Raw genomic sequence first — 18,689 nt, forward strand, 5'->3', positions numbered from 1 at the left:
ATGAACCTGTAAACCATCATTCTTAGCAAACTGACACAAAAACAGAAAATCAAACACCACATGTTCTCACTCATAGGTGGGTGTTGAACAATGAGAACACATGGACACAGAGAGGGGAGCACCACACATTGGGGTCTGTTGGGGGGAAATAGGGGAGGGACAGTGGGGGGTGGGGAGTTGGGGAGAGATAGCATAGGGGAAAATGCCAGATACAGGTGAAGGGGAGGAAGGCAGCAAATCACACTGCCAGGTGTGTACCTATGCAACAATCTTGTATGCTCTTCACATGTACCCCAAAACCTAAAATGCAATAAAAAAAAAAAACTAAGAAAAATGGGATTTTCTTTTCTGTCATCTCATCAGGCTGAAAATTTTCCAAACTTTTATGCTCTACTTCTCTTATAAAACTGAATGCCTTTAACAGCACCCATGTTACCTCTTGAATGCTTTGCTGCTTAGAAATTTCTTCTGACAGATACCCCCTAAATCATCTCTCTCAAGTTCAAAGTTCCACAAGTCTCTAGGGCAGGGGGAAAATGCTGTCAGTCTGTTTGCTAAAACATAACAAGATTCACCTTTGCTCCAGTTCCCAACCAGTTCCTCATTTACATCTGAGATCACCTCAGCCTGGACTTTATTCCCCATATTGCTACCAGCATTTTGGCCAAAGTTATTCAATAAGTCTCTAGGAAGTTCCAAACTTTCTCACATTTTCCTGTCTGATCAGCCCTCCAAACTGTTTAACCTCTGCCTGTTACCCAGTTTCAAAGTCGCTTCCACGTGTTTGAGTATCTTTTCACAGCACCCCACTCCTGGTACCAATTTACTGTATTAGTCTTTTCACACTACTGATAAAAACATACCCAAGACTGGGCAATTTACAAAAGAAAGAGGTTGAATGGACTCACAGTTCCACATGGCTGAAGCAGCTTCACAATGATAGAAGAGAAAAGGCACATCTCACATGGTGGAGAAGAGAATGATAGCCAAGCAAAAGGAGTTTCCCCTTATAAAACCATCAGATCTTATGAGACTTATTCACTATCATGAGAACAGTATGATGGGGGAAACTGCTCCCCCATTCAATTATCTCCCATTGGGTCCCTCCCACAACATAAGGGAATTGTGGGAGCTATAATTCAAGATAAGATTTGGGTGGAGACACAGCAAAACCATATCTATGTTCATTGCAGCACTAGTCATAATAGCAAAGGCATGAATCAACCCAAAGGTCCAGCAATAGTAGACTGGATAAAGAAAACACGGTATATATTTACCATGGAATACCATGCACCTACAAAAAACAATATCATGTCCTCTGCAGGAATATGAATGGAGCTGGAAGCCAATTAGAATTAATGCAGGAACAGAAAAACAAATACCACATGTTCTCACTTATAAGCAGGAGCTAAACAATAACAAATGGACACAAAGAAGGGAACAACAGACACCGGGGCCTATTTGAGGGAAGAGAACAAGAGGAAGAAGAGGATCAGAAAAAAATAACTATTGGATACTATGCTTAGTACCTGGGTGATGAAATAACCTCCACACCAAACCTTCATGACACAAGTCTGCCTATATAACAAACCTGCACATGTGCCCCTGAACCTAAAAGTTAAAAAAAAAAAAAGTGTGGCTTTTTAGGACCTCCACATGGTTCCACCTAATCTGTTTATCCATAGCCAAGTCCAGCTATGACCATCCACCTGAGAAAGAAAACTATAATAAACTCTTCTTCTCTGCAGCTGATGCTCTCTGGCTACCTCCCCCACCACCAACAACAAATCTCCAAGATAGTCTCCCTGGACCCTCTTCTCTCAGCTGTATATTTAAAGTTTGTTCCCAAAGTTATTCACAAAGGATATTCATTAGCCTGTTCCAGGTGGGATCCCCCATGCAACTTGTGTTTCTTCACTCAATTGATCCCCAGTGCATGCTCTCAATAGAGCAGATATAACCTGTGTCACTCTGGGTAAAGTTTAATCTGGGGTAGGAGAGGGAGTGCATATTATGCCTTCTGAGATCATCAGTTCATTTCTCCTACAACAGAAAAGTTCAGGACTACTCTGCTCCTCAAAGTCCTTCTTTTAGTGTCCTAGTTATTGGCTATGCTTTAAAAAGAGGATCACCAAAAACTGATTCAGCTCCAGTTTAATTAGTTGAACAGTGGAGATCAGCAAATCCCCACTGAAATGATAAGAAATAGGAGCAGCAGAAGACTACTTCTTACCTACAAAGAGAAGTTTGGAGTTTTGTGTATTTCTATGAAATGTAGTATAGAACTTGGTGGCAGAAAAGGTAAAAACAAAATGCAATAAATCTCATACTATTTTGTAATTATGTTGCCTTAAAATTTTAATTTACCACCAAGAATATTTAGGATGACAGTCTCACAATAGTCATTTGGATAGTCAAGTAAGGAAGTATGTTACCTATTTGTAGCTTCATTGATTTTACTTCTCTGGAGTTGTAAAGCCTGAAACTGATACAGATGTGAATATTCAACCACTCCCTGAAGACTCCAGGTTAGTAACCAGGAGGGGAAGGGCATCTGCAGCTAATGCTCTCTGGCCACCATCCCCAGCACCACCAACCCATCTCCAAGCTAACTTCTCTGGACCCTCTTTTCTCAGCTGTATATTTAAAGTGTGTTCCCAAAGTTATTTACAATAACTTACCTTGATCCCTGATTTCAACTGTTGACTGCAACCCACAAGGAGGTTATAAAATCAACTTAGTTAGTGGGCTGCAACCAACATTTTAAAAAATTAAATAGAAAATATCAGATTTTATCACATGGGCCAGGTACAGTGGCTCACATCTGTAATCTCAGCACTTTGAGAGGTCAAAGGGAGAGGATGACTTGAGCCCAAGAGTTCAAGACCAGCCTGGGCAACATAGCAAGACTCTGTCTTCACAGAAAATTTACAAAAAAATTAACTGGGCATGGTAGTGCATGCCTGTGGTCCCAGCTATTCAGGAGGCTGGGGTAGGAGGATCGCTTGAGCCCAGGAGGTCAAGGCTGTAGTGAGTCATGATCATGCCACTGCACTCCAGCTGGGGGTGACAGAGTCAGACCCTGTATAAAAAAAAAAAGAATATACCATACGTAGTAAGGAATGCTCTATAAAACTTTTAAGTGAGATATATATGTGTTTATTAAAATATATATAATTTAGAATGAATTTTAATCAAAAATGCTTTAAACCTGTTGCCTTAAAAACATTTATAAAACATAACTAGAAAGAAATATTAAATAAATCAATAAGGGCACTCCCCAATAATGTGACTCTATAACTGCATGAGCTCACAATAAGTAGAAACTTGAAACACCCATCAAGTGCTCAAATATGGAATCTCCCAGAAAATCCTGGATCATAGTTTTATACACTTTCTCCATAAAATTCACATGCTCACATACACAAAATGTTTTACACATAATTTAATGGATTCACAGACATAGTAAATCTAATCTAGGGATTGCTGGATCCCTAGTTTAAAAGCTCTTGCTTAAATATTCTTAAGATCCTAACATTTCCTTGAAATGTAATAGAATCTCCCTGTACTTACAGGAAAGCAAAATTCTAGATCTAAAGATTCTAAATGTGTTTGTGGAAGTATTCTAATCTAATATTTACTCACCCCTAGAAGTGGTGAACGTTTCAAAAGACAGAATAGCATAACGCTAATACACAGATCTTTAAATCTAATAGACAGACATAGGCTAAGAAGTTGGAGGGTCCACTGGAAAGAAGCTGCACTTTTTTTTGGCATCAAGGGAATTAAGGAAGCTGAACCAGAAGAAAAATAAGAAATTGCTATATTTATATATTTTTTTAAAAAGTAGGGAAGAATAAGAAAAACAACAATTCTGAGAAGAGTTAGGCACACGAAGTATGGCAATGAATGGAGTCAATGAGAAATAAAGAAAGTTAATGCTGGGGGAAAGAAATTCATAACTATTCTGGAAGGAGGTAGCAGCTGGAGGCATTCTTTTATTAACTTATTTCACAACGTTTTAAACATCATCTGTGAGACAGACGCTTGCTTCATGTGAGCACTAGGGAGGGTACAATGTGGAAAAATAATAACAAGAACTTTCCTCCATAGGGTGAATGGGACTGGAAAGGATCCAACACCATTCAAATGGGCCACTGGTCTGGACCATGTCATCAGAGGAGAAGTACATCATCCATTTCATTTTGGTCTTGTCAGACTTTATCTGTTCATTTTGGAGCCCCTCTTCCTTTCTCACCTTTGATTACTACTCTCTTTTTCACTTTGAGACTGAAAATTTTTTCAACAATGAAAAATAAAACTATATTAACTGAGTTCATCCTTCTGGGTCTAACAGATGTCCCTGAACTCCAGGTGGCTGTTTTCACCTTTCTTTTCCTTGCATATTTACTCAGCATCTTTGGAAATCTGATTATCCTCATCCTCACCTTGTTGGACTCCCACCTTCAGACTCCCATGTATTTCTTTCTCCGGAACTTCTCTTTCTTGGAAATTTCCTTCACAAACATCTTCATTCCCAGGGTCCTGATTAGCATCACAACAGGGAACAAGAGCATCAGTTTTGCTGGCTGCTTCACTCAGTATTTCTTTGCCATATTCCTTGGGGCCACAGAGTTTTACCTTCTGGCTGCCATGTCCTATGACCGTTATGTGGCCATCTGCAAACCTCTGCATTATACCACCATCATGAGCAACAGAGTCTGTACCCAGCTGATTTTCTGCTCTTGGCTGGGTGGGTTAATGGCTATTATACCACCAATCACCCTGATGAGTCAGCAGGACTTTTGTGCATCCAACAGACTGAATCATTATTTCTGTGACTATGAGCCTCTTCTGGAACTCTCATGTTCAGACACAAGCCTCATAGAGAAGGTTGTCGTTCTTGTGGCATCTATGACCCTGGTGGTCACTCTGGTGCTAGTGATTCTCTCATATACATTCATTATCAAGACTATTCTGAAACTCCCCTCTGCCCAGCAAAGGACAAAAGCCTTTTCCACTTGCTCTTCCCACATGATTGTCATCTCCCTCTCTTATGGAAGCTGCATGTTTATGTACATTAATCCCTCTGCAAAAGAAGGGGACACATTCAACAAGGGAGTAGCTCTACTTATTACTTCAGTTGCTCCTTTGTTGAACCCCTTTATTTACACCCTAAGGAACCAACAGGTAAAACAAGCCTTTAAGGATATGGTCAAAAAGCTCGTGAATCTTTAAAGAATTTAAGAAATATCTATGGAACTAGGTATGAAAAAAAGAGAGACGAAAAAAAAATTTAAGACTTCATTAATGAGTCCCTACTATGTACTAAGCTCTCTGCTGGTTACTAAGTACTCAATAAAGAGGTTAACTTCAGTTCATTGAGAGAGACTTGGAAATAAATTACAACCTGTAAAGTGTTAATAGTGAAATGAATATGGTTTTATTCTATTTAGTTACTCAGTTGAATAACTCAACCTAAGTTAGAGAGAAAATAAATGTTTTCAGAGAGGATAGAGAAAGAAATATTGGTAGAAGGAATATTGTGAGTAGGAGAACAAAATTTCAATCCAAGGAGACTGAGTAAATGTTACCACTATTAATTTCAATCAAAACAAAAGGAGTCTGAAAAAGTTATGGAGATAATAAATTTAGCTTTGAATTAAGTTAAATTCTCATTTAAAATGAGTTAAATGCCCATCTGAATTTGGAACCAGATCTATGAATTTCACAATCTTTAACAGGTACATGATAGTTGATGATGCAGGACTAGATGAGGTCATAAATAAAAGCTTGTATAGAAAAGGCTTAAATATTAAATGTTAAGGATCCTCCCAAAATTTAAAAAGAAGAAGCAGCAGAGGGGTTAATAAGAAAGGCAATAGACCTGTAGAAGAGATATCTCAAGAAATACAGTTTGTTGTCAATGTGAAATGTTGCAGAGAGAGATTGATAAGAAGAGTGAAAGTATGAGAACTGACAATGGATTGTTGTTGATCTTAGCCATTTTCAGCAAATGTGAAAGTTGGGTAGGAAGCTGGATTGTGTAGGAAGAGATCAGATTATTGTGGGTCACTAGTGAATGGGAGCTGACAAGTGAGAGAATGATAAAATGGAATTTCACGAATAGAGAAATGAAAAGAAGAATGACCCCCAAGTTATATTTCACTGTGGTATTCTGTGCTTTTTCACTAATAATATCATAATAATGATTATAGATGTAAATCTGTATTCACCTCTAGTCTGTAAGGCACAAGAGTGCAGGGATAATAGCTTCTTATCACAATTTTGTCTGCAATGCCAAGCAATGATAAGTGCTCAATAAATAGTTCTTAAAAGGATGAATGAATGATGCATGGATGGATGGATGGATGGATGGATGGATGAATGGATAGACAAATGAATGAGTCCTCTGAGAATGAGGGACAGAGACAGAATTTTTTAAAATAAAGGGCTGTGATCATTTGAAGCCTTATATACTTTGAGGAAGGAATTATCAAGACATGTTACATATGAACTAGATCTGCCTGGAAATTCCACTCTGTTTTACATATGGGGAACTGAAGCTTTAATAAGTGAAATCACTTCTGCAAGGTTACACAGCTAAGTGCCTGCACTACAATCAGAAGCCAAATCTGTCTGGTGCCAGAGTCCACTGCTTAACTACTGAGCCATACAGCCATTCTAACTGGTTTTACCATTTCCACTCCTCAACACTTCTATGTATTTTAAGTGACCTTGACTTTTTATCTATTTTATTTTTCCAGCCTTTTAACAGGCTTGGTTAGAAGGCTTTGGGACATGATTCTTTTTAGGAAGTTGCAAGTATACACAAGCTCCACCCTATGGCTCTTGACTTCTCTCAAAATGCTTCTCCTTTCCATATCCATATCTCTTATGAACAATGTGGATCTCCTGTATATTTTCTCCCTTTCAAAAGGAACGTAAAGACCCCAAAGAGCATGGAAATTAACAAAACAGTATTTTGTTTCCATCTTCCCCCTCCCCCCAACAATAAGATTTCAATGAGGATTAACTAATAAACAAGGAGACTCATATAAGCTGCTAACTGGGCTCACCTCCTCCCTATTCATCTTGTTTCTGAGCTACAGGGGAACATCTTTGGCTTCTAGACTTGAGAGCAGAAATGGTAGGTACATATAATAGTGCCTTGCCCATAACAAGTACTCAATAAATGTTCAATTAGTAAAAAAAAACAAATGAACAAATGAAAAATGTCTTTATTTCAAGCAATTGTCATAAGCTTTTCTACAACCTACTTGGTTTTTTTTAATTTATTTATTATACTTTAAGTTCTAGGTTACATGTGCAGATCATGCAGGTTTGTTACATAAAAGGTATACACGTGCCATGGTGGTGGTTTGCTGCATCCATCGCCCCATCGTCTACGTTAGGTATTTCTCCTAATGCTATCCCTCCCCAATCCCCCACCTCTTGCTAACCTCCCCTAGCCTCCCACCCCCTAGTGTGTGATGTTCCCCTGCCTGTATTCCTACATTCTTATTTCAACACCCACTTATGAGTGAGAACATGCAGTGTTTGGTTCTCTGTTCTTGTGTCAGCTTGTTGAGAATGATAATTTCCAGTTTCATCCATGTCCCTGCAAAGTACATAAACTCATTCTTTTTTATGGTTGCATAGTATTCCATGGTGTATATGTGCCACATTTTCTTTTTCCAGTCTATCATTGATGGGCATTTGGGTTGGTTCCAAGTCTTTGCTATTGTGAACAGTGCCACAATAAACATATGTATGCATATGTCTTTATAACAGAACAATTTAAAATCCTTTGGGTATATACCCAGTAATGGGATTGCTGGGTCAAACGGTATTTCTATTTCTAGATCCTTAAGGAATCACCACAACCTACTTGTTTTTTAAAGGCTCTAACTTGACTGGGCACAGTGACTCATGCCTGTAATCCCAGCACTCTGGAAAGTCAAGGCAGGTGGATTGCTTGAGCTTAGGAGTTCGAAACCAGCCTGGGCAACATGACAAAATCTTGTCTGTACACAAAAATACAAAACTTAGCTAGGTGTAACAGCATGCACGTGTAGTCCCAGCTACTTGGGAGGCTGAAGTGGGAAGATCACTTCAGCCAAGGAGGTTGAGGCTGCAATGCACCATGATCTCACAACTGCACTCCAGCCTGGGTGACAGACTGAAACCCTGTTTCCCTCTCTCACACACACACATACACATATACACACACATAGGGTCAAAATCTCTGAAGACTTTTAAGCATATTTTATTTTGTTGATCTTTTGTATTTATTTTAGTCTCGATTTCATTTATTTTTGCTCAGATCTAATTTTGGCTTTTGTTTGTTCTTGCTTTTCTAGTTCCTTAAGATGCATCATTAAGTTATTTATTTGAAATCTTTCTAGTTTTTTGATGTAGGCATTTATCACTATAAGCTTGCCTCTTAATACTGCTTTTGCTGGGTCCCATGTTTTAGTATGTTGCCTTTCTATTTTTATTTGTTTCAAGGAATTTTTTATTTTTAATTTCTTCCTTCAGCCATTGGTTGTTCAGGAACACATTGTTTAATTTCCATCTATTTGTGTAGCTTCAAATGTTCTTCTTGTTATTCATTTCTAGTTTTATACCATTGTGGTCAGGTAAAATACTTGCTTTGAATTTTTAAAATATTTTTGAGACTTTTTTGTGTCCTGACATATGGTCAGTCCTGGAATGTATTCCGCATTCTAATCAAAAGAATGTGTTTTCTGCAGATGTTGAGTAAAATGTTCTGCAAATATCTTTTAGGTCCATTTGGTCAATGGTGCAGTTTAAATCCAATGTTTCTTTGTTGATTTTCTTTCTAGACCAATCTCTCCAATGCTGAGAGTGGGGTGTCGAAGTCTCCGGGTACTACTGTATCAAAACTTATCGCTCCCTTTAGACCTAATATTTCCTTTATATACCTGAGTACCCTGGCATTTGCTGCATGTATGTTTATATTGTTATAGTCTCTTGCTAAATTGATCTCTCTATTGTTTACACAATGTCCTTCTCCATTTCGTTTTACAGCTTTTGACTTGAAGTCTGTTTTGTCTGATATAAGCATAGCTACTGTGTTTACTTTTGATTTCCATTTACATGGAATATCTTTTTCCATCCCTTCACTTTCAGCCAATGTATGTCTTTACAGGTGAGGCAAGTTTCTTATAGGCAACATGTAGTTGAGTCATGTTTGAAAAGTATTTTCAAAGTTAAGCTTTCACTAATAGTCTTCTAAAATCCTTAAAGGTTTTCTAGCTTCATTTACTCCCTTGCCCCAAAGCCATTCCTACATTTTAGATAGTTGTTATGGCTGTACCCCACTTCAAAAGCTGTATTGTCTATCTATTGCTGCTTAACAAATTACTTCCAAAACCTAGTGGCTAAAACAATAAACATCTATTATCTCACAGTATCATTGGTCTAGGAATCTAACTGTTGATTAGTTGGATGACTGACTCACGATCAGCCAGGGCTATGGTCTCATCTGAAGGCAGGACTGAGGGAGGATCTCCTTCCAAACTCACTTATATGGTTGCTAGCTAGATTTAAATCCTCATTGGCTATTGGACTCCCTCAATTTTTTGCCACGTACGCCTCTCCAAAAGATCATTTGTAACATGGCCACTGGATTCCATCAAGTTAAGTGAGCAAGAAAGTAGCCAAGATAAAAGCCAGTCTTTTTGTAACCTAATCTAAGAAATATCATCCCATCACTTTTGCCACATTTTATTTGTTAGAAGTAATTCACTGTATCAACCCTACACTCAAAGAGTGGGGACTACACTAGGGAATAAACCAAGAGGTAAAGACTATTGAGGGCCATCTTAAAGGCTGCCTATCCTGCTGGCTTAGCCTCTTCATTTTACAAATGAGGAAACTGAGGCCAAGAGGTCAAGGCCTTCCACTAAAGAGTTATTCAATGTAAACAGTCATTATACCCATTTCAATTAACAGTATAAAAAAAGTGTTCAATTTTTAGAAAACAAAAATGAGTGACTCTACATATAATTTACACTCAATTGATTTCTCAAGAGAGATTACTTTCAAGGACAACAAGAGATGGAGGTTTACCAAGAGTTTCTTCTCTCTACTGTTGCCAATAAGCCAGGAAAAGTCAATGGATGACAAGAATTCCAAATCTGGGATTAATTCATTAACAGAGAGATGAATGAGATGTTTGGAAAGATAGGAAAACATGTTCCATGTGGTGAGAGGTGACTTCTCACTTTACTGCCTGATGCTAACATCTCCTCTAGCTCCCCACCAAGTTTATCTCTATACCTACCCCCAGAAGAATGAGCTGCTTCCAGACTCCAACTCGGTAAGATAAAGTTCCAAGTTTATTTTCCAGCAGGTCAGCAGGACCTCTTTTCCTACTACCTATCCCACTAATAACCAAGTCCTTACCACTCCTCAGCTCCCAGGGCTCTGTGAGTTTTCTGTAGGAAAATAAACCTAAGAGATGGTGTTGTCTTCAAACTTTCTCTTGTCTCTTCCCCATTTTTTCCTCCAAGTCTTGTATCTCATTTTAGTGCTCTGCTCCTCTGCAAACCACATCCAATGTTCCTTCCATACTTCACTTTTATTTAAAACAGAATCACCCCTATTGATAGAGGCAACAGGCAAACAAATGCCTAGTTAGATAGGAGCAGGTCCCCAGTGAAGCCCCACCTTCAAGTGAAAGACAGTTTAAAGCCTGAAAGCCAAGCTATAAGTGAAATCCACAGACTAGACTGAGAACCTGTCTTCCTGTTTTGTGCACTTTCTTCTGATTGATCTCTACCCTTCACCTATTTTACATATGCCTACTCTTCCCTAATTGTTTTTCTTAACACTGTTGTGCCCACCTTTGGGTGTTGCCTTTTTTTTTTACTTTTGTGCCTACTCACAAACCAATCAACATGCACTCCCCTATTCTGGACCCATAAAAGCCCTAGACTTAGCCACATTGGGAGAGAGACAACCCAACTTCATATGAGAGAACACCTTCCATCCCCTCTCCACTGAGAGCTGTTTTGTGGCTCAATAAAATTCTCCGCCCTCATCACCCTTCAATGGTAAGCATAACCGCATTCTTCTTGGGCACAGGACGAGAAATCAGGAACTGCCAGGTGCAGGTATGAGCTGTAACACAGGTGGGCAGGGGCACACCTGGCCCAGCCACAGGCTGAGCCAGTGCACAAGCCAAGTGTGGCCCAGGCAGGCTAAATGGGCAGGCTGTCTCCTGCGGCAGGTGGTGTGGCCAAGCAAGGCCCAGGCAGGGGCATCACCAGCTGGAGGTCCCCAGCTTGTTGCAAAGTGACCAAGAAAAATCCTGTGTCACTACTGCCCCTATTACCTTTCATTCCTAGTCCCTCACCATGTTGCCTCTTTTGAGGTAACACAGATGCAGAGATATCACCTTCTCTGAGAGGAGTTTTTTCCTAACACTCACTCCAAATCAACCCCATTTACATCCATGGCACCATTAACCTTTCACTCTTTGGGACTAAACACTTTGAAGTCACCCCTTTCTCTTCCCTACTATCTGTCACCCACTCCTGTTGTGTCTTCCTTTAGAATCCCTCTTGGATTCACTCTACTCCTGCATTTCAACAGTCCTCACATAGTCCACATGTCAAATGTGAACAACTGTTAAGAGACTGCAAGAAATGGTCACATGTTCTTTGCCTCCCTACAGCCACCCACTTTGGCAGTGCCCTCCTACACCGACTCCAGAATTGGCCACGTGGCTTGCTTTGGGCAATGTGACACTAGCAAACATAATGCGAGCAGAAACACAAAAAAGCATATCCTCCAACTACCATGTCAACAAGCCTAGTTTACCAGATGATGAAAGACACATAATCCACTTGCCCCCATCATCCCACCTGACAATAATCTCACATGCTCACCCACCCCATGGCAGAACTGCCCAGCTAGCCACTGAGGAGGCATGGGTAAGCCAATCAAAGACCAATAGAAGAACTACCCAAATGAGCCTAGCCTAAATTGCCAACCCACAAAATCATAAACTAAATAAATGCTGTTATATAAGCCATTAAGTATTAGGGTGATTTATTACTCAATGAAAATTAGCCAATACACTAACAAAAAGTATATGTGGCAAACACATGGTGACCCTTGATTAAGGATCCAGGATTAAGAAGTCGGGATCAGAGAGTGTTTTCCAATGTAAATTGAAGTTGATTGGATAAAATCAGGAAATTGAACCTGATCTCTTCTCATGTATGGTCATAGGCTACAGGAAGTTATCAAGGAAATAAGCTCTAAACAGGAGGCCAACTGAGGCAGAACTATTTTTTTTTTTCTTCTGGAGCATTCAATGCTCTCCACATGGGGCAACTGGCCTCTGAGGTGAGACTCAAATGGGGATACTGACCTGGTGGATTTTGAAATTCTAGTCCCAAGGAGCTTGACTTGAATGCATATTCTATGTGAAATAAGGTTGTAAAATCTCCAGAAAAGCTCAAAAGTCACTTGTGGCCTGAAGTCCCACACTCTCCTCAAGAGCATTTCTGGGCCACCCTTCTCCAAGGACTCTGTTGCCTGAGAATATAATTATCAGATGGTCTACAAGAGAGGTGCCCAGAGCTACCCAGTCTGAGTATGTACTTCTCAAAAGGTACAGAAAATGGGCAGGAGGGCCAGGTACTGTGGCTCATGCCTGTAGTCCCAGCATTGGGAGGCTGAGGTGGGTCGTTTGCTTGAGCACAGGAGTTCGAGACCAGCCTGGGCAACATGGCGAAACCCCATCTCTACAAAGAATAAAAAAATTAGCCGGAGCTGGGTGTGGTGGCTCACACCTGTTATCCCAACACTTTGGGAGACCGAGGTGGGTGGATCACCTGAGGTCTGGAATTCAAGACCAGCCTGGCCAACATGGCGAAACTCCATCTCTACTAAAAGTACAAAAATTAGCCAGGTGTGGTGGAGGGCGCCTGTAATCCCAGATACTCAGGAGGCTGAGGCAGAAGGATTGCTTAAACCGGGGAGGCAGAGGTTGCAGTGAGCCGAGGACGCGTTATTGCACTCCAACCTGGGCACCAAGAGTGAAACTCCATCTCAAAAATAAAATAAAATAAAATTAGCTGGGCTTGGTGGCTCAGCTACTGTGATCCCAGCTACCGAGGCAGTTGAGGTGGGAAGATTGCTTGAGCCCAGAAGGTAGAGGCTGCAGTGAACCAAGATGGCACCACTGCACTCCAACCTGGGAGACAGAGTGAGACCCTGTCACAAAAAAAAAAAAAATAGACAGGATGAAGATGTGCCCTTCTGCTTACTTCTCAACCTGAGTCAGTCTTGACTGAATGTTTTTCCTTCTTTTTACCAAACCCTGTAGACACACAGTTTATGAAAGCAAATGCTGTATGTGCCAACAATATGCAGTCTCATCTTAAGCACTGGTACACTGCATTAGTAGCTTGCAAATTTATCCCATCTTCCTTTTCAAAGTTATAAATAATTCCTGTATAAGGCCCCCATGGGAACTGTGGAATGGGGGGTGGGGGCTGAGGACCGAGGACATTGCTTTTAGCATGTCTATGTGTAGAAGGGACCAAATTCTCAGGTCCTGGAGTCAATATTCCAGGGATAATCTGGGTAAATGGCTCCCTCTAGTGGGGCATATTATTTTTACAATGTCACACACCACTTGCTAAGAAATTCTTGAAAGGACTTAAATTCTCACGCAATGGAATAACTGTCCAGGAATGATCAAAGCAAACACTTCCCTCTAGTGGAGATTTTTTCTTTAGAAAATGTCAAACACTGAAGGGGAGTACTCACAGATTAATAAACTCTGCCTAAATACAATTGCCAAATAGGAGCCTTAGGGACACTCAATAAAATTAAAAATATCACCAGGCCCCAGCACTTTAAGAGGCCGAGGCAGGCAGCTAACTAGAGGTGAGGAGTTTGAGACCAGCCTGGACAACATGGTGAAACCCTGTCTTCATTTTTTTTTAATTTTAAGAAAAGACAAAGAGAAAAATTAAAATATCAAAGTAAACTCATTAAAGAAAATAGTTATAACTGACCATACATCTGCTCTTTCCACATCATATCTCATGTAGGGAAAACAATAACTTGGAGTTTTCTTTTCCTCCCTTGTAATAATGTGTGCCAAGGTCTTCTATGAGGGGGAGGAGGAGAATGGAGCTCAGAACTGCTGTAACTTGTAATGCTGTTTCAATATGCACAAAGTAAATTTTGTTTTTATCCTCCAAAGGCAACACCTTCTGAGGGGTGGGGATATGGAGGAAGGAAGAAAAGCGGGGAAAGAAAGTCTAAAGAAGAATTGAAGAGGAAAAGAGAGGAAAGGAACAAAAACATGGAAGGCGAGAAGGAAGAAGGTGGGAGGGAGAGGGAATGAGGAACCCTGTAACCTTGAGGCTACCATTTACAAAGAGATGTTAAGGTGTTTTCAAAGGAAAGGTTCTCACAAATTGCTCTGTACTTGGAAATTTCTTTGTAAGTACAAGATTTTAAATACCTTATTGAGTTATGAAACTTCATTTATAAAGACACAAAACTTTAACTTCTATTTAAAAGATGAACATATGGATATAATCTGGCCAGATAGGTTGAATGCTTACAACAAATCTAATGAGCAAAACTATATTTCTAGATTTCAGTATTTCTAAGACCATCCATGGTTTCTAGATATAAGAATTGAGGCCAGGCGTGGTGACTCACACGTGTAATCCCAGCACTTTGGGAGGCCGAGGTGGGTGGATCACTTAAGGTCAAGAGTTTGAGACCAGCCTGGCCAATATGGTGAAATCCCATCTCTACTAAAAATTAAAAATTAGCTGGACATGGTGGTACATGCCTATAATGCCAGCTACTCAGAAAGCTGAGGCAGTAGAATCAGAACCATTCAGGACATAGGCATAGGCAAGGACTTCATGACTAAAACACCAAAAGCAATGGCAACAAAAGCCAAAATAGACAAATGGGATCTAATTCAACTCCAGAGCTTCTGCACAGCAAAAGAAACTATCATTAGAGTGAACCGGCAACCAACAGAATGGGAAAACATTTTTGCAATCTACCCATCTGACAAAGAGCTAATATCCAGAATTTACAAAGTACTTAAACAAATTTACAAGAGAAAAGCAAATAACCCCATCAAAAAGTGGGTGAAAGATATGAACAGACACTTCTCAAAAGGAGACATTTATGCAGCCAACAACCATATGAAAAAAAGCTCATCATCACTGGTCATTAGAGAAACACAAATCAAAACCACATTGAGATACCTTTATACCAGTTAGAACGGCGATCATTAAAACATCTGGAGACAAAAATCTGGAGAGGATGTGGAGAAAGAGGAACACTTTTACACTGTTGGTGGGAGTGTAAATTAGTTTATCCGTTGTGGAAGACAGTGTGGCAATTCCTCAGGGATCTAGAACCAGAAAAACCATTTGACCCAGCAATCCCATTACTTAAGATTCTTGCAGATCTTAAGGTCTGAGACTTGCTGATTTTCTGATTGGAGTGTCTTTGTATTGCCATGGTCCCTTCCCCCTAAAGCAACGGCCCCTCACCACCTCCTGCAATAGTCCTTTCGAATGGAGTCTCTCCCTGCCTACTTCCTAATTTGTTCTTGACAGACAGTATGGGAGACTTGCATTCTGAAAATTGGGGGCCACTTCCAAAGTCAGTAATTGTGTTAATCACATGTATAACAGCTCTGCTGGACACCCAAGAAAGCCATATAAGTGCCAACTGGGAAGGTCCCCTTCCCGAGGGAAGCCTACTAAGGAGCAGTTCTGCAGAATCCAAGCCCAGACTTCCAAAGTCACCCTTTGCGTGTCCTCTCACACCATCCACTGTGCTTTTGTATGTGTCTGGGATCCAGGACAATGTGAATTTTCTTTTTATTTGGGAGATTGTTCACGGGAAACAGATCTTCTTTTCTATTGTCCACCTATTAATTGTTCACAATATTTGTAAATCTATGCAAAATACTTGAATGGGCCATGGTGCCTTTTTACCTTGTTTGTATTTAATTAAAATGACTTGTCATTTGCAACAAAAAAATTATAATACCCAAAGGATTATATATCATTCTATTATAAAGACACACACACACATATGTTTATTGCGACACTGTTCACAATAGCAAAGACTTGAAACCAACCCAAATGCTCATCAATGATAGACTTGATAAAGAAAATGTGGTACTTATACACCATGGAATACTATGCAGACATAAAGAAGGATAAGTTCATGTCCTTTGCAGGAACATGGACAAAGCTGGAAACCATCATTCTCAGCAAACTGACACAAGAACAGAAAATCAAACACCGTATGTTCTCACTCATAAGTGGGTATTGAACAATGAGAACACAGGGACACAGGGAGGAGAACATCACACACTGGGGCCTGTCAGAGGGTGGGGGCTAGGAGAGGGATAGCAGGGGGTGGGGAGATAGGGGAGGGATAACATTAGGATAAATACCTAATGTAGATGACGGGATGATGGATGCAGCAAACCACCATGGCACGAGTATGCCTATGTAATAAACCCACACGTTCTGCACACGTACCCCAGAACTTAAAATACAATTCAAAAAATAAATAAAAAGAGAAACAGAGGCAGATTGCAGCAGCCCTGATAGGTTAAAGCAATCACAGATCAAAGCCGGAAACATTTAAATGGTCACAGGCCAACAATCAATACCATTAGGTTTGTTTTTAGTTTAGTTTTAGAGAAAAGTTTAAAGCCTTAAAGCAAACTTGGCTTGCAGGCTTGGCCATTCTATTCATTATATCTCAAAATTATGGTGGCCTAAGAAACACTAAAATTTACAGATACATTTGCTTATCAGATTTGTCCCAGGCATCCAAACTATTTGGCCAGATCACATCTATATGTTCATCTTTTAAGTATGCATTTCAAAAGAAAAGTTTTGCAACTTTACAAATAAAGTTTTATGTCTCAAGAAAATGCTTTAAAAATGTATACTCAGAAGGGAACCAATCCTCTAAACATCTTTAAATCAATTTGTACACAACAGTTTCAAGATTAGAATCTCTCTCTCTCTCTCTCTCTCTCTCTCTCTGTCTCTCTCGGAGAGAACTTTTCAACATCTTTCTAAGCTGAAAAGGACAAGAAACTCCTTCTTGTTTCTGATAGAAGCAATTTTAAAGTGTTTAACATGTTCGCAATATTTTTAAATATGTATCATTCTCAGTGGGTGTTTATGTAAGAAAACTTCATGTTTTCATTCCAAAAACTCCAGACATTTCAACAAAAGCATTGTGTAGTGTTGAGTTAAATACTAAATACACAGAGAGTAATTTGAAATAGGCGTCCTGAGAAGGAATGTGAGTATGAAATGTCTCTGGCTAGAAGAGAGGCTATGTTGTTATATACAATGCAACAGTTTGTTAACAGCCATGTTAAGTGATGATCAGGTGTGATGTTTTAAGCATTTTCTATCCAAACATAATAGCTTGTTATTTATGATAACATGTTACTTTGTTTATTATGTTTTAGGCAATTAGTTGAAGGTTCAGAGTAGACAGGTATCACTAGTATTTTTCCCACTCAAAGTGATGAGAAATAGGTTCCCAGTTAGCACATTCACAGAGAACGTCTGATTTTCATGAACAGATTATTTATCTTAAACAGGAGATAGCGGTGTAAAGATTCAAATATCTCAACACAGCATTGGAAGCTTGAAGACAAAACAATACTTTAGAAATTCTAAAGAAATATTAATTCCATCTGGACTACTATACCCAGCTAACTCTCAATCAAGTAGAAAAATAGAATACTTTTTTCAGATGTGCAAAGTTTCAAAAATTATATTCCACCATCCAATAGCACATGGAGCTACTGAAGTGTATACCCCACCAAAACAAAAGTAAGCTAAGAAAGAGAAAGACATTGGGTCCAAGAAACAGGAGCTCTGATTCACAAGAGAGAGGAAGGACATCTCCAGACACCCCCAGATAGAAGCTATGCTGAAGGCTGGAGAAAAATCAGTCCAGAGGGCAGCCTATAGACACCCGCCTTCCACATACTACCTTCCACCAAATACACCACACATGCCCACAGGCCCATCACACTCAAACTATACACAACTCACACCTGCACCCACTGCGTGACCACACACCCCACTCACAGCATACACACTACAAACAGGCTACAGGCTTGGTCCCCAGAGTCTGTGACTAGTGGGAATATTGAACATTCTTTCTCAGGTCCCAAGTTTAAGAGAATGTGTCTTTTTTTTTTTTCATTCCAAAATCAAAACATATTTCTGATAACTTTCCAAGCCAGAGGTCCCCTCCTTCAGTGGGGCAACCCCTCAAGAGCCTCTTTCTACTTCACACACACTCTGAGAGTGTCACCTCCCACCTTCAGGGGTCACCTAGCCCTTCAGGCATTCAGCCAGCCATCCACATCTCCACTTATCCATCCTCTGTCCATCTGGCCAATTGCCCACCCATTTATGTGCCTATATGTCCACCAATCAATCAAGTTGACCACCTACCTTGGACTTGTCAGGGTAGTTTTCAGACCCACAAAGAGCCTTAACACAAACTGCTCTCTAGGGAGCTACTGTTCCACCATCATTTCATATCTCTGTGAATGAAGCAGGAGAACTAACCCAGGAGCAGGAATCCTGGCCCACTTTCTC

At 40.0% G+C, this 18,689-nt stretch overlaps 1 protein-coding gene across 1 annotated transcript; it reads left to right on the forward strand.

The window, feature by feature from the left end:
• Positions 1–4,308: 4,308 nt before the first annotated feature.
• On the forward strand, positions 4,309–5,238 carry LOC105716036 (olfactory receptor 2AP1). The gene has a single exon (XM_012450570.2). It carries the CDS (start codon positions 4,309–4,311, stop codon positions 5,236–5,238), a length of 930 nt encoding a protein of 309 aa, XP_012305993.1.
• The last annotated feature ends 13,451 nt before the right edge of the window (positions 5,239–18,689 follow it).

The sequence above is a fragment of the Aotus nancymaae genome, unplaced genomic scaffold (assembly GCF_030222135.1).
Source record: "Aotus nancymaae isolate 86718 unplaced genomic scaffold, 86718_ANA_hifiasm-v0.15.2.pri h1tg000016l, whole genome shotgun sequence".
Classification (NCBI taxonomy): domain Eukaryota; kingdom Metazoa; phylum Chordata; class Mammalia; order Primates; family Aotidae; genus Aotus; species Aotus nancymaae.

Coding starts and splice junctions, on each gene's coding strand:
- LOC105716036 (XM_012450570.2), top strand. CDS start 4,309: ATGAAAAATAAAACTATATTAACTGAGTTCATCCTTCTGGGTCTAACA.